This window comes from Pristis pectinata, chromosome 17, assembly GCF_009764475.1.
Source record: "Pristis pectinata isolate sPriPec2 chromosome 17, sPriPec2.1.pri, whole genome shotgun sequence".
Lineage (NCBI taxonomy): Eukaryota > Metazoa > Chordata > Chondrichthyes > Rhinopristiformes > Pristidae > Pristis > Pristis pectinata.
This window is the reverse complement of record NC_067421.1, coordinates 37,572,275-37,590,581: the sequence shown is the minus strand read 5'-3', so window position 1 is coordinate 37,590,581 and position 18,307 is coordinate 37,572,275. Positions and strand designations below refer to the sequence as shown.

At 40.2% G+C, this 18,307-nt stretch overlaps 2 protein-coding genes across 2 annotated transcripts in view; one reads left to right on the top strand and one right to left on the bottom strand.

Annotated features, from left to right (window-relative positions):
• LOC127579576 (ubiquitin-conjugating enzyme E2 L3) overlaps nt 1–5,605 on the top strand; it is a 52,482-nt gene extending 46,877 nt beyond the window's left edge. Inside the window, exon 4 of the mRNA XM_052032457.1 lies at nt 3,543–5,605. Within this exon, the coding sequence (XP_051888417.1) occupies nt 3,543–3,697 (155 nt within the window). The 3' untranslated portion in view covers nt 3,698–5,605. The remainder of the gene's footprint in view (nt 1–3,542) is intronic.
• Nucleotides 5,606–9,456: 3,851 nt separating this feature from the next.
• The window catches only part of ydjc (YdjC chitooligosaccharide deacetylase homolog), a 38,367-nt gene continuing 29,516 nt past the window's right edge, over nt 9,457–18,307 (bottom strand). The window contains exons 4-6 of the mRNA XM_052032275.1: nt 18,004–18,103; nt 15,333–15,510; nt 9,457–11,677 (exon numbers count right to left, since the gene is read on the bottom strand). Of these exons, the coding sequence (XP_051888235.1) occupies nt 11,329–11,677; nt 15,333–15,510; nt 18,004–18,103 (627 nt within the window). The 3' untranslated portion in view covers nt 9,457–11,328. The remainder of the gene's footprint in view (nt 11,678–15,332; nt 15,511–18,003; nt 18,104–18,307) is intronic.

Here is an 18,307-nt window from a genome sequence, read left to right as displayed (position 1 = left end):
AGTTAGGATTGTGATGGAAAACTCCCCACTTGTTAGGAGGAATGCAGCTTTAACAACTCAAAGGTCAACACACCATCCAGAAGATACTAGACCGCTTGATTGGTACTTCATCCACTCTCCTAAATGTGCATTCCGTACACCACCAGCATACAATGGCTGCAGTGTGTACTGTCGACAAAATACCCTCTAGTTACCGAGACTACTCCAACAGCATCTTCAAAACCTGCAATCTCTACCACCAAGGCGGACAAGGGCACCTTGTACCTGGGAACACCACCACTTGCAGGTTCCTCTCCAAATGGCATGCCATCCTGAATTGGAAATATATCGCTGGTCCTTCATTCCCGTGGGTCTAAATCCTGGGACTCCCCCACCAACTGCACTATGGGAGTACCTACACTAGAAAGATTGCAGCAATTCAAGAAGGTGGCTCACCACCACTTCGCAAGGGAAATTAGGGCAGTAAATATTTAAGTAATAGCACATAATTATAAAGCTCCTTTATGATAGTAACGCATCTATGTGGTCAAACAAAATATAGGATGAAATAAGGATAAAGAGAACATCTTGGGGAGGAAAGATAGAAAGGTTTAAGGCATTAGAACTTAAACCAAAGACAGCTGAAGGTCAACATTGTTGATATGAGGAAAATTTTGGGTACATGAAAGGCCAGGACTGGGGAAGCACTGAGGTTGCAACAGGATTTGTAGGGCTGCAAGAGGTTATCAAAGTAGGGAAGAATGCTTAAGACCAGGATCAAATCAGGTTTGTGGTTGGACTTGGCCATGCTTTCTTGCTGAAACTTCTTTGCAGGACTCTGTAAATAATATATTTATAACAACCAATGGTTACATTTCTGATTTGGAAATGAAATTTTAACTGCCCTAAAAGGTAATTAAATGACATAATTTCCAAGAATTGTGACCTGGAGGGGTGAGTCATAAAGTCCAAAGAATCTTTATCGCAGAACAAAGCCAGGTAGTGCTGCCTGAAACATCTTTTGTTTGCATGCTTGGACAGAGCTGCTTGTTATGGAAAGATGCCACAATAGTCATGGGTGATTTTAATCATCATAACGGTTGGACAAATTAAATTGGCAGCAGTCACCTTGAGAGCGAGTTTATAGTGTACTTGAGATTGTTTCTTACAGAATACATTGAGGAATCAACCTGGGAGTGGGCTATTTTAAATCTGCTATTATGTAATGAGATATGATTAATTATTGATCTCATAGTAAAGGTTCATCTAGGACAGAGTGATCATAGCATAGTAGAATTTCAAATTCATGTTGAGGGTGAGAAATTTAAGCTGAAACTGGTATCTTATCAAATAAAGGCAATTATAAGGATTGAGGGCAGTTTTATAAAGTGGACCAGGAAACTAGATTAAAGGATAAGGTGGTAGGTCAGCAGGGTAGACAATTAAATCTCAGCAAAAGCATATTCCAGTTAGAATGATGCTGTATGAGTAAGACACCATCTGTGCCTATGTAAGGAAGGTGTAGAATTAAAAGAAAAGGCACACAATGTTGCACGGAATAGACTAGTGGGTTGAGAAATTTGAGAAACCAGCAAAGGATGACCAAAAAATTATCAAGAGGGAATCGATACAGTATGAGAGTAAACTAGCAAATAATATAAAAACAGACAGTAACAGCTTCCACAGGTATGTGAGAAGGAAGAGTGTATCGAAAGATTGGTTCCCCAGAGCTTGATACCAGGAAAAGAGAACTGGCTGAGATTTGAAATAGTTACTTTGGATCAGTCTTCACGGTAGAAAACAGTAGAAACATCTTAATAAACAAGGGGCTATAGGGAGGGAGGAACTTGGAACAATGTCCATCAGTAGAGAAAAGTGCGAGGTAAGCTAATTGTAGCTAAAGACCAACGAGTGCTCTGGACCTGATGACCTGATTCTAGGGTCTTAAAGAAATGACTGCATAGAAGATACATTGATTGTAATTTGCCAAAATTCCCTATGTTCTGGAGGTTCTATAGGATTGGAAAATTGCAAATTTGGCACCATTGTTCAGGAAAGGAGCAGGTCAGAAAGCAGGGAACTTTAGGCTATTTAGTCCAACGTCTGTCTTTGGGTGAATGCTGGAAACCATTGTTAAGGAAGTAAAGCAAATTATAAGATACATCCAGCAAAGTTAGCATGGTTTCAATGAAAGGGAAATCATGTTTGACAAATTTGCTAAAATTCTTTGGGGATGTGATAAATGGGTTGGATAATGGGGAACTGGTAGATGCAATGTATTTGGTTTTCTAAAAGGTATTTGATAAACTACTGCATTAGTAATTGCTGCACAAGATAAAAGTACACTTAGGAGTAGTGTATTGGCATGGATAGGTGACCAGCTGATTAACTGAGTGGACAAGAAGTTGGCATTTAGAGTGTAATGTGGGGAAAATGTGAAGTTATCCACTTTGGAAGGAAAAATGAAAAAATGAATCATTTAAATCAAGTTTACAAAATGTTACAGTACAAAGGGATCTGGGGGTCTTAATGCATGAAGCAAAGAGTTAGCATGTATGAATAGCAAGTAATTAGGAGGACTAATGGAATGGTTTTTTATTCCAAGACTATAAAAGTCGGGAAGGTGCAGGTGAGACAACACCTGGGGTGCTGCCTGCAGTTTTGGTCTCCGTGTTTAAGGAAGGATATACTTGCATTGGAGGCAATACAGGGAAGATCCTTAAGTAGATTCCTGGGATGAAAGGGTTGACGTATGAGGTGAGGTTGAGCAGATTGGGCCTTTCCTCAATGGAGTTTGGAAGAATGAGTGGTGATTTTATTGAAACATTCTAAGGGGGAATTGGCAGGGTGGATGCTGAGAGGATGTTTTCCCTTGTGGGGGTATTTAGAACTAGGGGGAGCTCATTTCAGAATAAGAAGTGATCCATTTCAACTGGAATTGAGGCAGAATTTCTTCTCTGAGGGTCTTGGCTCTTTGTTGTTCCTTTCGCCAGAGAGCTGTGGAGGTGGTTTCATTGATTACATTCGAGGTGATAAATATTTGAACAAGACAGTCAGTAGGTACATGGAGAGTGAAAGGTGTGTTGACCAGGATTGAATCAGCCATGATTTTATGGAATGGCAGAACAGAATCGAGAGGCCAGTTGCTTTCCTCCTATTCCTGTTTCTTACATTCTACATTAACATAAACCTGGTATAATTGCATTACTTTGAAGGAAGCCTTTGTTGGTTTTGAAGTTGTGGTGCACAATGAAGAGTAAACTTAGGAAGCTAACAAATTCCGATTATTTTAGGACTGTCCACGTAAAGAAAATTATAGAAACCAGCTTTGAAGGGTCATCAGCCAGAAACATGATATCTTTCTCTGCATATTGCCTGACTTGCTCAGCGTTTGCATCAGTATGTTCTTATTTCATAAATGCAAGAAGGTTTGAAGATTGTTTTGGGAAATTTGGGTTTTATTCCCATTCCCTTTTTTTCTGTCTCTGTGATTTGAGTATTTTTCAAATCTGCGACATACATATGTTTTTTTTTAATGCTCTTTAATTTTGTTTTGCTTTCAGTTATCCAGTCACTCATTGCACTTGTGAATGACCCACAGCCCGAGCATCCTCTCAGAGCTGACCTAGCTGAAGAATACTCTAAGGACCGTAAAAAATTCTTTAAGAATGCTGAAGAGTTTACTAAGAAATATGGAGAAAAGCGACCAGTGGACTAAGACTTCTGTCGTGCTGCCTTTCTGACACCAGATTCTGGGCAGTACATTTCAAACACCATCCAGCAGGACTCTGATGAACACGTGCAAGTGTCACCTTTGGTGTTTACTTGTGGCTGTTACTAACTTTCTACAGTTTTCATATAATCAGAAATGGTTTAGATAATGACTGTTCAGATGGGATTAAAACTTTAAATAAGACAGTCTAGTTCTGCTTTCTAGTTTAAAAACACAAAATCACTGCTTAGTAAACAACTTTTCTCTCTCACAATTCCACAAGTTCCTTTAACAGATGGTATTCTATTCTTGAGCTTAACAATAGGTTGATTTTTTTTATTTCCTTCAACTCCACATTTCCCTTTATTTCTTCTGCTTTTTTTTAAAATAAAATTACTTTATCCAAACCAATGTCTTAGAAAAGAATGACAAAGTCCTGAAGGAGATGGGTGAATGTTAAAGCAAGTTGTTTACTTTTCTCTTAACTTTGTGCTGTTCTGTGTGAAACTCAGTTGCAAGTGGATCTGGCCTACAATGTGTTTAGAAGATGGGAAGGGGAAATGCTGATGTTGTTGGGAAGAATAAAACAGCTTGTTCCCATGTAATTTAGCTTGTGTTACTAAACAGTGATGTTGACAAAATAGGAAGCCCATGATTTTGCATGTGATTAAATGTTAAAACAGGGATTAATTTTTTTTTTAAAGTGTTTTCTTACACCCGTTCCTCAGTTACCTCTGAATTAACTGACTTGTAGAGGATCTGTACCTAGCATATGTTGTCAGGCCATGACCCTAAACATTGGCATTATTGCACCACTATTCACATTGCCTTGAGCTTCCGTGTTCATGCAGATACTAATGAGTTGCATGTAATGCAAGGAAACTCAAAATGAGAATTAATGGTCACATTTTAAACCAGTATCGAGTTTGTTTGGAGCTATTTGTGGCTTGGTGGTCTGTATTAATCATACGAGAATTCAAAATTAGCAATAGGAATTTAAGGTTAATGAAGTGACTTCATAAACAGATCAATACACCTGTATTCTCCTTCTGGCTACTGTTCAGATCTTTGTGCTGTGACTTGGACATTTGTTCTATCTATGTTTCCCTCTTGATTTGTTTTGCTAATTTAACAAGATTCAGAAACTCTCTGTGCACCTGTGGAATAGATCCTGCACAATCTGCTTCACTAGTTTAGGTATGGTGTTACCTCGACTTAGCATTTGTAGAGATTGTTGAATTTTTTTTAAAAACTTTGCATCCAGCTTGGCTCAGTTTTGGGGAAATTTGAGCCAAATCACCATGCTCCTTTCACGCTGATTTGGCTCCAGAAAAGTGTTTGCATTTAACTCATTTAGTAGAGAGGTAAAAGAGTATTTGACATCACAGCGTTGTTATATGAGTAAGGGTCTGGGGTGTTTAATTTCAGGGCTTTGTCACATTTAAGAAGTATTTTAATCATCTGTAATTTAAGAAAGACGATGAAAATGCCTATTTCTATCCTGTCTTAGACAACAATCTGACTACCGAGCGAAACCACTGCTGGTTAGGGAGTGTTGTTCAAAGCAAGTGTTCTCATGCTCATTATCCATTTTATTTCCTTAAACATATTTCCATGTTTTAATCTAAGAAAGAATAGAAAATAGACAGGAATTTGAAAATTAAGGTATTTGGAAGAGAATTTACACTGCTGAAATGTCAGTTGTTGGAGGTTAGTCAAAGTACATAATTTAGGCTATATTTTAACCATTGAAGTGGATTATTAGCTCTGAAATTGTATCCTATTTTGACTCGTGTACATTTTAACACTGTTAACCTGCAGGTACTGTCTGTAAAATGGGAACAACTACCCTTTAAACTTAAGTACCCCAAATCATTTTTTAAGCAGTCAACATTAAAATTAGTCTGGATAAAGCTTAATTGTCTCAATTGGGTTTGTAAAGAAAATTGTGAATGAAGCTGGATTTGACAAACTTCCAGGCACTTTGGGATTCAAATAAAACTTCATGCAGTGTATTACTGGATATCTGAGCACTCTTTCTCTTTCTCCCTACCTCCCACATCTATCTCTTTCTTTTATTACCTTTTCCTTTCCCCAGTTCTGCAGTTTATCCATCCTCCAAAAATCAGACCCATAATAAATAGATCCATCATTTCTTACAAAGGAAATGATATCATTCCCGAAATCTCATTTGGATGAGGCTTCTAGAAATACAATCTTTTCTTTCTAGTAGTGATACAGAATTCAAAAAGAACCCATCTTCTCTGTAAAGTTAGTGACACTTGTTTGGGACCATTTGAAGTATCAATATGCGCAGACAATCTGTTTCTGAACCAGATAACTGGTTTTCTACAAATCCTTTGAGAAACCTCTTGAAAACTTATTTGAGACATCTCCTGGGAATGTCCAGCCTTTAAGTGTACACAAGTGACTAGTATAGTAGCAATGTTTGGTACTGCAGGAACCATATTAATGCTTTCAAAAGGATAGGTGTATATAGTCTGAATTTTTAACCTTGGTTTTATCTAAATAAAACAAAAATTACACAGCCCCTCTATTAAAATGACTACATGATGTTGGATTATCATAATAAACCAAGAGAAAGATTCAACCATAAACACGCTGATATAACTTTAAACGGCAAGGTTTTCCCTTAGTGACTCTAAACATGCATAGGAAAGAAGTGAAGGTGACAGTCTCTCACTTCGTGAATTATACAAATACTCCCCAATTAAAACTTTTAGCTTGATCAGGGTGCTATCGTTGAACTTCATAGGTACATCTCAAATTGGGGCTTTGAGTGTAATTTACAATTTAAAAAAACATGGCAATCTAACAGCATTCTCTAAAATAAATTTAAGCTATAAGGGGTAAGGATTCCAATATTGAATAAATTATACCATCATAGAGGTTTCTCTGTGGACAAGACAGTTAAGAGCTGCAACATGGCAGATCCAAGCCATGTAAACAGGATTCAAGCAGGCTGAAGTCTGAATTCCAATAGCCAGCCGCAGTCTTGGATGTAAATACAGCCCTCCAGGATTAGTATCAGAGCTAGACCATGTTAAAACAATAAATTCGTATAATCTCGGGGTTACTATCTTAAAGTTGTAACAACACAGGAGGAGGTCATTTGGCCTTTCAATTCCACGATGTCTCCTGGGGAGCAATGCCATTAGTCTTATTTCCCTGCAACTTCCTCTCTCACGCATGCCCATCAACTTTCCTTTGATCCTTTTTGCTATTAACCTACACAAAGGGGTAATTTACAGCAATTAACCTATCAGCGTGTCTTTGGGATGTGGGAGGAAACCCACGTTATCACGGGTAAAAATATGCAAATTCCAGAGATCCAGATCTAACCCAGATCCCTGGAGCTATGAGACAACAGGACTAGCTGCTGCACCAATCCGTTCAAAAGCTGCAGATGCTGCAAATCTGAAACAAAAGGAACACAGGAATCGAAGACACATGAGATGTTCTTAATTCGAAACGTTGACTATTTCTCTCCTCAACAGTGCTGCCTGACCTGCTGAATGCTTCCAGTAGGTTGTTTCTGTTACGAAATCTTGATGACTGAGTGCAGATTATATCTGGGAAATAGGATTTGTTCTCACCATATGCTTGACCAGGATAAAGTGTGCAAAATACTAGCTTATTTTTTTCCAAGTTTATTAGACTGAGTTCTCTGCATGATCACCTCTCACCATTGTTCCTGTGTTATTTTCAGTAATTGCAGCTGTCTGTATTAACTCAATTTGGCTTCTCTCTTGGTCAGTTGGTAAAGATACCACTTAGAGTAATACTAAGTCACACAAACCCAAGTTGATTGCAGTGGGAAACCTCTCTAGTGGAAGGCAGCCATTGTAATGTTAAGGTAATCTCTCAGCCCTTTGGCTGAAGAGTAGATAACAAATCCTGGCCTCTGTGCATGCCAGTGCACCCTACTAGAAAGCCTAGTTGTGTTGAATGTTACTTAAGAATCTTCTGTGCTACTTACACCTTCTGCAATAACATTTTGTCACCAGCCAAACTGGAGATGATTGGGTAAATATTCTGTCAATCAAGCTTGGTAACCACACTGTTAGTGGTAGATTAATTTTATGTACATCAATATTTAATTGTACTTCCTGTATAAATCCCTGAGTACAAGAGTTGGGCCATAATGTTACAGCCATACAAGACGTTGGTGAGACCACACTTGGAATACTGTGTGCAGTTCTGGTCGCCTGCGTAGAGGAACGATGTCGTTAAGCTGGAAAGCATGCAGAAAAGATTCACGGAGATGTTAGTGGGACAGGGGGGCTTGAGGTATAAGGAGAGACTGGGAAGTTTTTCCCTGGAGCATAGGAGGCTGAGGGGTGACCTTGTAGAGGTTTATAAAACCATGAGGGTCATAGATAAGGTGGATGGTCAGAGGCCTTTTCCCAGGGTAGGAGAGTTAAAACTAGAGGACATAGGTTTAAGGTGAGGGGAAAGATTTAAAAGGGATCTCGGGCAACTTTTTAAACACCTGGGGTGGTGGGTATCTGGAACGAGCTGCCAGAGGAAGTTGTAGAAGTGGGTACAATTATGACATTTGAAAGACATCTGGACAGGTACATGGGTAGGAAAAGTTTAGAGGGATGTGTGCTAAATACAGGCAAATGGGACTAACTAAAGTGGTGAACTTGGTTGGCATGGATGAGTTGGGCCAAAGGGCCTGTTTCTGTGCTGTACAATTCTATGACTCTACTCAACTTTTCACTTTTTTTTCCCCCAGAAATGCTATTTTCATAGTAAATTGACTTAGTTTGTGTTGCTGTGTAGAGTTATGACCAACTCAGTGGCTCTGTGGGAAAGGGGAAATGATCTTTTGAACTATCAGTGAGCAGTTGAAGACTCAATCTGTCCAGATGTGAATCCAGTACTTTCTTGTCTTACCCGCTTAACCATAGATTTTTAGTCTGTATGGACTTTAGCCTGACTATATTTAATGACTCAGCATCCACAGCTCTCTGGAATAGAGAAATTCAATAATTCAAATCCCTTTTATTCCTTATGCCAATCTTCTGACTGACCACTTGTCCTGAGATTGTATAACTTAACATGGTCATGCAGAGTGCTTTCTATATCGGTCTTTATTAGCAGTAGTTTGAAACTACAGCTAGAATTGACTTTAGGCTACTTCATTTTGCATGTACTTGTGTGCAGTTGCAACACCTAACAGCACCACCAGATGGCACTTTATTAAACAAGTGTAGGTGGAGTCAGGCACACTTTCTTGAGGGGAGGGCGAAAAACTGCAGCAAATGCAAGTCATAAATGAAACCGGATCCGGTTAACACTGGTAGGAGCAAAGATATTACATTTCAGATGTGTGTCTGTCATTATATATGAACAAACTTAAATCATTTCCCTGCAGTTTTATAACAGGTATGATTTTGGTTTCCAAGAAATTAATGTTATCCCAACATCTGCAAGGACAATGAATGTTGTGCAATGTTTAATATTTGCACTGAATCCAGTGTTGCTTATTCTAAATGAACAACAGCTATTAAAATTTAATTTGCCATGCAATCTGAAAAATGCATGCATGCCTGCCCTCCCTTGACAACTTTGCTTGTATTGGGGGATGTGGCTGCTTCCAGTGAAAGGGACAAGTTTAAATGCAATTGAGGAAATCACAAGCATGAAAATATCTGCAGTTTATATGTTCACATTACACTTTTTTCCCTCCCCAGTATTTTCCAGTTTACACACCTCAATGGATTAAATACATCATTAGAATAACAAATAATAGCATTTTATTTGCCAATTTTATTAATACATTTGCATTTTCCCAAACTTCATATGACACATTCAATCTTCCATTGTTTTATAGCTAAATATTATGTAAATTAATATTTAAATATATTTCTACATATAACATTGAATTAAAATAAGTAAATCAACAGCCTTGCAGACCCAAGGTACTTTGTAGTTCTCTTCAATTTTGAAATAACCCTGCACTCAGCAGAAGAGTAGTGTTTCAAGAATTTATTTAAGGTGTCAGTTGCAGCTTGTTCAGTGCACACCCATCTCTGTCAGAGGTTCATGGGTTTGGGGCTAATGTTGCCAGGGCAATATTGAGGGATGTTAACTGGAGGCAAGGCATTAAACTGAGGCATTTCTCTGCTTCAGGTCAGTTGCAAAAGTGTACTATTTCAAAGCAAGGGTACTATCCTCAGTCCTGGACAACAGCCCTCTATCAACATGATAAAACAGACTTTCTTGGCAGTCATCTCCCTGGAGTTTGTGCAATTCACTGTGGGTAACATGCTTGCTTCAATGTGACCATGACTGTACCTCAAACAAACTTGGTGTTTAGTGATATTTTATGGGCAAGCTGTATGTTTAGCACAAGCAATCATGGATGAATTTCTGCCTTCATATATCTTAGATATATATATAGCTGGATGTTTAGAGAGCAGAGAAAGTTGAGGGGAGACTCTCAGTCATGAAGCATTTTAATTGAATTAAAGAGGAATCTCTTCCAGTGGTACAAGGGTATGTAACCAGAAGACACACATTAAAGTGTGTTTGGCAGAAAATTCCAGGAGTGAGATCAGAACAGCATGGTGTCGTAATCTAGAATTCATATACTTTCCCTGCTAAGACAGCTGTAGAAGATGCCGTGTCATTGTTCCTAGTGTTAACCGAACAGTTATCATCACCATAAAACTTAGACTAACTGTTCATTTATCCCATTCCTCTTTCTGAAATCTTACAGTGTGCAAAGGGTGGTGAGAGCAGATTCAATAGGAACTTTTCAAAAGGAATTCCATAAATACCTGCAAGGAATATGGGTGCAGATGGAGTGGAACTAATCAGAGAGCTTTCTGAAAGAGCTGGCACAGGCACAATGAACCAAATGGCCACTGCCTGTGCTGTAGAAGTGTTTCAAGTTCAAGTCCTTTAAGAATGTTATTCTGCAAGTAGGAAACTTCTAGGATTACACTACAGTACTTTGCATCAAGAAACCTGAGAGATACTACACCATACACAAGTGTAAACAGTCAGCTGAGTAATTTGATTTATAACCAAGCTCTTAAATAATGACCAGAGGATTTTTTAAAACAATTAACTAACTATTTCTCTTGCCTTCATACCGAATTTGAACAGGTTATTGCACAATGTTATCATATAATTTCCCCTATAGAAATATTGAAAGTTATCAACCAAGTACAAATTTTTTTTTCCCTGCACGGGTTGGTTTTTGCCTATCTCGTTACATGATTTTTGTGATTCTGTGGACGGAAAGCTTGAAGTACCCTGCAGAGTCTTGTGAATCTAATTTTTGCTTCCTATAAAAAGTAAAACAAATCACCGAAATAATTCTTTAAGTAATTGTTAAAAAAAAGTGGGACCAGAATTAAATAAATACTGGAAGTGTAGTTAAACTCCTAAAAAAAATCCTGCATTTTGCTGCCTTTCCCGAGAAACATTGGATTATTTTCATTTTCCTTCTGATGACCTATTCCGCTGCATCAGATGGAAATTGCTTTGCAGGGACCTCTGGCAATTATCGCACCTTGTAGTACCCTCCAAAATCTCAGCCCTTTTCCCTCCTCCCTCCACCAGCCTCAGGAGTTGGGAAACAATACTTCTATTTTCATTTACAAGTCTTTAAAAGCACACAACTGTATATTTCTCTGTTCATAATATTTTAGTAGCTTTGGTGCCTTGAGGGTTTCCAGTTCATGAAACCGGTCTGCAGACAGCGAGAACTCGTCTGGCCCTTCACCGCAGCCTCCTTCCTCGGGAAAGCTGGAATACCCAGGATGGACCATTAATTCCATTGTCAATATTGTACCATCTTGTCTTTGGGCATCTGCAGGAAAAACTTCCAACAAATGATGCTGCTTCACCTTTCTTGTTGCTATGGCATTCTCTATGGTTGTCTGAATATTGGACACTGACATATTCTTCCCCATTGTTGTCAGGCCAATGTAGATATCGGGCCACCTGATGGGTGGGAATAAAAGCAGCCATCGTTAAGATAAAATGGAGTTCAAAGCACAGTCGGTGTCTATTGATATACAGTTTTGAAAAGGGTAGAACTTGCAGAAATAAGAGGGGTTTACCATCTCCACAGATTGCATCTATCCTACAGACGCAGCTGAAGTATTCCATTCCAAAGCCTGATGCATGGTGTCAATTGGTGACATAATTAACTACTGGATTTATTAGTAACCATTTTGCATTTATGGTCTATCATTCTGGTCTCTGCAATTGGAATCTTTTCCTCCATTTCTGGCCTATAAAGTACTTTCATAATCTCCAGGCTCCCTCTCAGATCATCTCTTGATCTCTTCTTCGAGAGAAAAAGGAACTCAGGCTGGTCTTTGCTGACAGCTAGAACCTCCTAGTTCTGGTGGTGGTCTAACAACTTCTGCATCTTCTCTGGGGTCACCATCCTTTACAGTTTGAAAAGTAGCACTGTACTCTGTTCCAAGCTTCTATGCATTAAACAGACATTCTCTGCTTTTCGGTTCTATTTGTCTAGAAATGAATCCCAGTGCTTGCTTTATTAAGCTGCTGCTTTTTGTCAGGTTCATAATTGGGATTTCAACCCTGCCTCTGTGAATGGAGCAGTTATCCTCTGAAAACATAACCTACAATATTTCACACTGAAGGAAGGAGCTTCTGTTTAAACAGTTACGCCCTGTACGTGCAAGATATTTGGTGCAGTGATAGTTACGTCTAGCCATTTTTGTAGAATACTGGTTTTAAAAATAGGCTTAAATATCTGTACAGATGTAGTTAACTATTAAATGAAGATAAAATAAGGATGTATGTTATAAAGCATCTATAATAGCTACACCCATACTAAATGATGAACAGGGAAAATCTCCTGCTCTGTTTAAATCAATATTAAACAGCACACAATCAGGCATCAGATCCAAATCTCATTGGAATGGTTGCCAACCCTGAACTGCCACCTGCCCAGATGTGGCAGATCAATTTTAGACCACAAGACATAGGAGCAGAATTAGGCCATTCAGCTCCGCCATTCGATCATGGCTGATTTATTTTTCCCCTTCAACCCCATCCTGCCTTCTCCCCGTAACCTTTGACACCCTTACAAGTCAAGAACCCATTAACCTCACTTTAAATACACCCAATGACTTGGCCTCCACAGTTAGCCTGCTGTATCCTGGACTCCAACGTGGTGGCAAGTTAGAGGATCAAGTACTAACCTTAACATTTCTCTCACATTGATGTTTATTCCCTTCACATCTTCTGCCCCATTGCCCATCAGTTTCTGTGTGCACTGAAATGTTAGAATGGTGCTCACTCCATGCATAGCTGACTGATTACATTGCTGAGGGTTGGGAGTCAAACTTAACCAAGACCAGGTTAGGTAGTAGACTTAGTTCACTAAAAACAATGAACCACTTGGAGGTTTACAATAATATTCAAGTTTCACAGTCACTGATATTAATACTAGCTTTTTACTCAGGTTGACAATTTTCCTAGTGGCTGTGATTGCACTGAACACACCTCTTGATAGCAGCAGCCCACCCTCTCCCAGTGTCACCCCTATGTTATTGTATCTTCGTGTAGTGCTCTTTGATCTCTAGGGAACTGGCAAAGAATTTTTCATCACAAGATAAGCAAAATCTTGGAACTGCTAGAAAAAAAAAATTGGAACCATGCTCAGGCATTGTTGTTAAAAACAAAACAAGGTTGGGTACAATGATAAAGTTACTGGTTGGCTGCACCATTGTGCCAAAGCCATGATCCAACCAAAGCAAATGGAGAATCTAATTAAATAAATCTCAAATATAAAGCTAGCACCAGCAATGGGGAATGTGTCTGTAAAAGCCTGTCTGGTTCACTCGTGTCCTATTGGCCACCCTTATCCAGTTGTGGCCCCACACCCATAAAGTCATTGACTTTTAACTTCCTTCTGAAATGGCTCAGCAAGCTGCTTAGCTTCATGGTTTATATTTGTGTGCCAAGCATCTGGTCTACACTGCATTAGAGCGGAGCTACGTGCAATCCAACTTCAAGACCCACTCTAGAAACATGGGCATAAATCTCCAGGCTGGCAGCTCTGTGCAGTCCTGAGGGAATGCTGTCTGACACAGGTGCTTGCTTTGTACGAGATGTTAAGCTGAGCCCTTGTCTCCAATGGAAATAAGAAAGTTCCCAGGACACTATGTTGGAGAATAGAGAAGTTATCTCCAGTGTCCTGCCCAACGTCCATAAATCAACAACATTAAACTGAATGAAAAGTCAAAAAACAACTGCAGCTGCTGGAAATCCAAAACAAAAACAATGCTGGAAACACTCAGCAGGTCAGGTAGTATCTGTGGAAACAGAAACAGTTAATTCTTCAGGTCAAAGACCCTTCATCTGTTCTGAATTTTCCCAGCACGTTGCGTTTTTATTTCACTACCCAATTGTCCAGTTGGCAGCACCGTGGCTCTTTGTGGGACCTTGCAAAGTTTAAATTGACTGTCATACTTCCTGTAATATAACGGACTACATAGTAATATAAATAATTGGCCATGAAGCACTATTAGATTGGCTTAAAGGCAGCTAAGGATGTTGGTGGGTCCATAGTCACATATTGGCCGGATTGGGCAAAGATGGCAAATTTCCTTCCCTTAAGCACGTTAGTGGTCCATCTGGGTTTTTCTACAATCCAGTAGTTCAATGGTGCTTCTGTTAGCTTTTTAATTCCATTTATTTAATTGCATGACTTTACCCATTTGTCCTGATGGAATATGAACCTGTGCCTCTGGATCAAGCGTCCAGACCTCATGTATTCCAATCTGGTAACACAGCCACTGTGGCAGACACATCACTTCTAACAGAGGGGCTGTGGAAGTGAAATCTCAGCAACGCTTTGGAGTTTTGGACATAGACTGAGCTTTCAGGGAGAAATATACCAATGGCATGTTGATCAAAACTGAATCTCAGTGCTGGTTTGCCATGAATTACTTGCAGAGAGCCACTTCAGCACCAAAACCATTGCTACTTGGATCAATTGAAAATTCAGATTGATCGTGTGCTAGATATGAACACCAAAGGCATCCAATCTTAAGATATCGATCAGTCATGATTTACTGAGTGGCAGAGTGCATGTGAAGGGTTGAGATTTTCTCTCTCCCTGTGGTTCCTAGATAAAAGGTGCAGGATCCACCACTAGTTGAAAGTGAATCAGTTATGGGGCAGAAAACAGCAAAGAAGAGGACAAGAAGTTGGGTGAAGATTTTAAAGAAAGCTTCCACGGTGACTGGATGACAACAATTGCAGATGCCGGAATTAAAAAGATCAGAAAATGATGGAGATACTCACAGGTCAGGCAGCATCTGCAGAGAGAGAGAGTTAATGTTTCAGGTTGAAGACCTTTCACCGACCTGAAATTTTAACTCCCTTCACAGATGCTGCCCGACCTGTTGTGTATCCCCGCTGTTTTGGGATAAAATGCTGCATTTGTTTTTTTCCCCCCAACAACATTGGATAAATGGGTCTATTTCATAAATTAACAGGAAGGGAAGCAGAGATAACTCTGATTGCAGAGAGAGCAGCAGATGGGTGGCCAATTATCCTAACCTGGTGATGGATCTGTCTCCATAATGTGACCAGGTGGATTCTCATCACTTACCTAATTCCATGTCTCTGGAATACATCTATCGAATTGAATGCATCCTTTTCAACCTGCAGGTAAAAGTCCATTAGCTGCTGTCCTATCCGATCACAGCAGCGTAGGCCCGGCTCCACAGGAACGCGAGTGTACACAATGCCATAATCTGAAAGCACTTGGGCAAATACATCTCGAATACCTGTAGTCCAGAAAATACAATGGTGCCTTGTTAACTTTATTCAACATATAATTTTGGTATGTCAGTCTCTAATCAGGTACATTTAATTGAACTTTTTTTGGCATGAAGTTCTCTCTAAATACTGCTGAACTTTCAAACAGGACTTGTATGCCACATCAGTTATCCCGAGGATGAGAGCTGGTGACAGTTTTCCTATCCACATTCAAGAGCCATTATGTGCCCTAGAAGGGGCTCTGCTTCATCAGGAGTTTGGTGATATACCAAATCTCCTCAAAGACACTTGCAAATTTCTACAGATGTATGGTGGAGAGCATTCTGACTGGTTGCATCACCTCCTGGTATGGAGGATCCAATGCACAGGATCGCAAGGGGCTGCAGAGGGTTGTAGACTCAGCCAGCTCCATCACAGGCACAACCCTCCCCACCATCAAGGACATCTTCAAGAGGCGATACCTCAAGAAGGCGGCATCCATCACTAAGGACCCTCACCATCCGGGACATGCCCTCTTCTCGTTACTACCATCAGGGAGGAGGTGCAGGAGCCTGAAGACCCACACTCAATGGTTCAGGAGCAGCTTCTTCCCCTCTGCCATCAGAATTCTGAACGGTCCATGAACATTACCTCACTGTTCCTTTTTTTTGGGCACTATTTACTTATCTTGTAATTTTTTTAAAAATGTCTTTGCACTGTACTGCTGCCGCAAAACAACAAATAGGACAGTGATAATAAACCTGAATCTGATTGTTAATTCTAGAACTGTAACGCACCCAGACAACAGACAAGGTGTAGTTTCTCGAGCAGAAGGGCACAGTTGGAGGAACAAAGGACGGCAAAGACCAAGGTCAGATTGAGAGTGGGACAGAGAATCAATGCGACAGGAGACTGGAGCTCAGGGTCACTCATGCAGACTAAATGCTTCTGCAAAGCATTCACCCTATATCTGCTTCTCCATTGTGGAGGAGATCCCACGACCACCAAATGGAGTAAAGTGAAAGAAGTCCGAGTGAATTGCTGTTTCACCTATCTGGGTACCTGGATAGTAGGAAGGGAAGAGGTGAAAGGGCATCTCCCACGATTGCATAGGGAAGTGCTGCGAGAGTCCTGTTTCCATGCTGTATGACTCTATAACTGTCTCACCTTGACCAACCCTTTCAAGTAGGCAACACCCTACTCCTGTGGCCACCTCCTTATAAAGCTCATCACCATGTTGACTCACACAAGGTGAGCAGCTCATTAATGAGTCCAATGACCATGTGTTTGACTTCAACTGTTTGCAGATCAGATTCATGCCTTTGATTAAATTGATAACCAGTCTAACAACACTGCATTCTTTAACAGGGGAGAGTAACCCTACTTCGAAAGGCACGTATTGTACAGGACTTGCTGCATTTTTGTTGCTTGCATATTTCGTTGAACAGCAAGCTTCTCTGAAGGTGACCATTGTTGGCTCCTGTGGAAATGGTCATTAGTTAGTTGTTAATGAGCAGCAGTGAGGTTTAGGGAAGGACCCTAAACAGTTTCCCCATTTCTTAATGAGTTCTGGGTTTCTTAGGTGTGCAAGGAAAAAAAATATACAGGAAGAACCAAATTCTAAAAGAGCTTAAAATGTGAATTTAGCTTTAAAGAAAATCTCAGAATATTGCAGAAATGCAAATAACATAGAACAGTACAGGAACAGGCCCTTCGGCCCACAATGTCTGTGCTGAACATGATGCCGAATTAAACTAAATCTCTTCTGCCTGCACGTGATCCACATCCCTCCATTCCCTGCATGTTCATGTGTCTGTCTAAAAGCCTTTTAAATGCCACTATCGCATTTACTTCCACCACTACCTCTGGTAGCCTGTTCCAGGCACCTACTGTGTAAAATAAAATACTTGCCTCACATATCCCTCTCACCTTAAAATCTCTAGTATTTGATATTTCTACCCTGGGAAAAAAAAGTCTCTGACTATCTACCCTATCTATGCCTCTCAGTTTTTACAAACTTCTATCAGGTCTCCCCTCAGCCTCTATCACTCCAGAGAAAACAACCTAAGTTCGTCCAACCTCTCCTTATAGCTCACACCCTCTAATCCAGGAAGTATCCTGGTAAACCACCTTCTTTCCAAAGCCTCCACATCCTTCTTGTAATGGTGCCAAAGTCTTACAGAGCTGCAACATGACTTCCTTACTCTTGTACTCAATGTCCCGACCAATGAAGCTAAGCATGCCTTCTTTACCACCATATCTACTTGCAATGGCCACTTCCAGCAATTGTTGGGAGTATGGGGACATTTATCCCTTCATATCATTGCCCTCTCCTCCTTGCCCACACTGCATATGAAGCCAGTGTGGAACTTAGTGATTCATGATGTTTTCTCCTTGGCAAATAAGAAATTCTCAAATGAATGGCAGTGTGAAGCTCAGGAGAGGAATGACTGTATCCCTTACATAGTGTTAAATCCGTTTTAGAAATAAAAAGAGATCATGCAAGTTCTATTGGTTCTTACCTGGTAAAACATGGACATGCTGATGTCCATCCATATGATGAGGTAAAAAGCCAGTCATTTCACAGAACAGATCCACTTGTCCCCTGAGCTCCTTATCTACCTGGCAAGTAAACACAAGAAACAGACCAGATGAAACTGCTTGCACCAGTTTGATTGAGGAGCTGTCTGTGTGGTTCAGGGAGTCAAGTTGGGCGACTGATCCAAGAGCCAGAAAAAGATGCGGGAAGCATTTTACAGACACGCACGCAATGTAGGTGGGTGGGGGGGGGGGGGGGGGGGGGGGGGGGTGGAGTTGTAGTTTCCA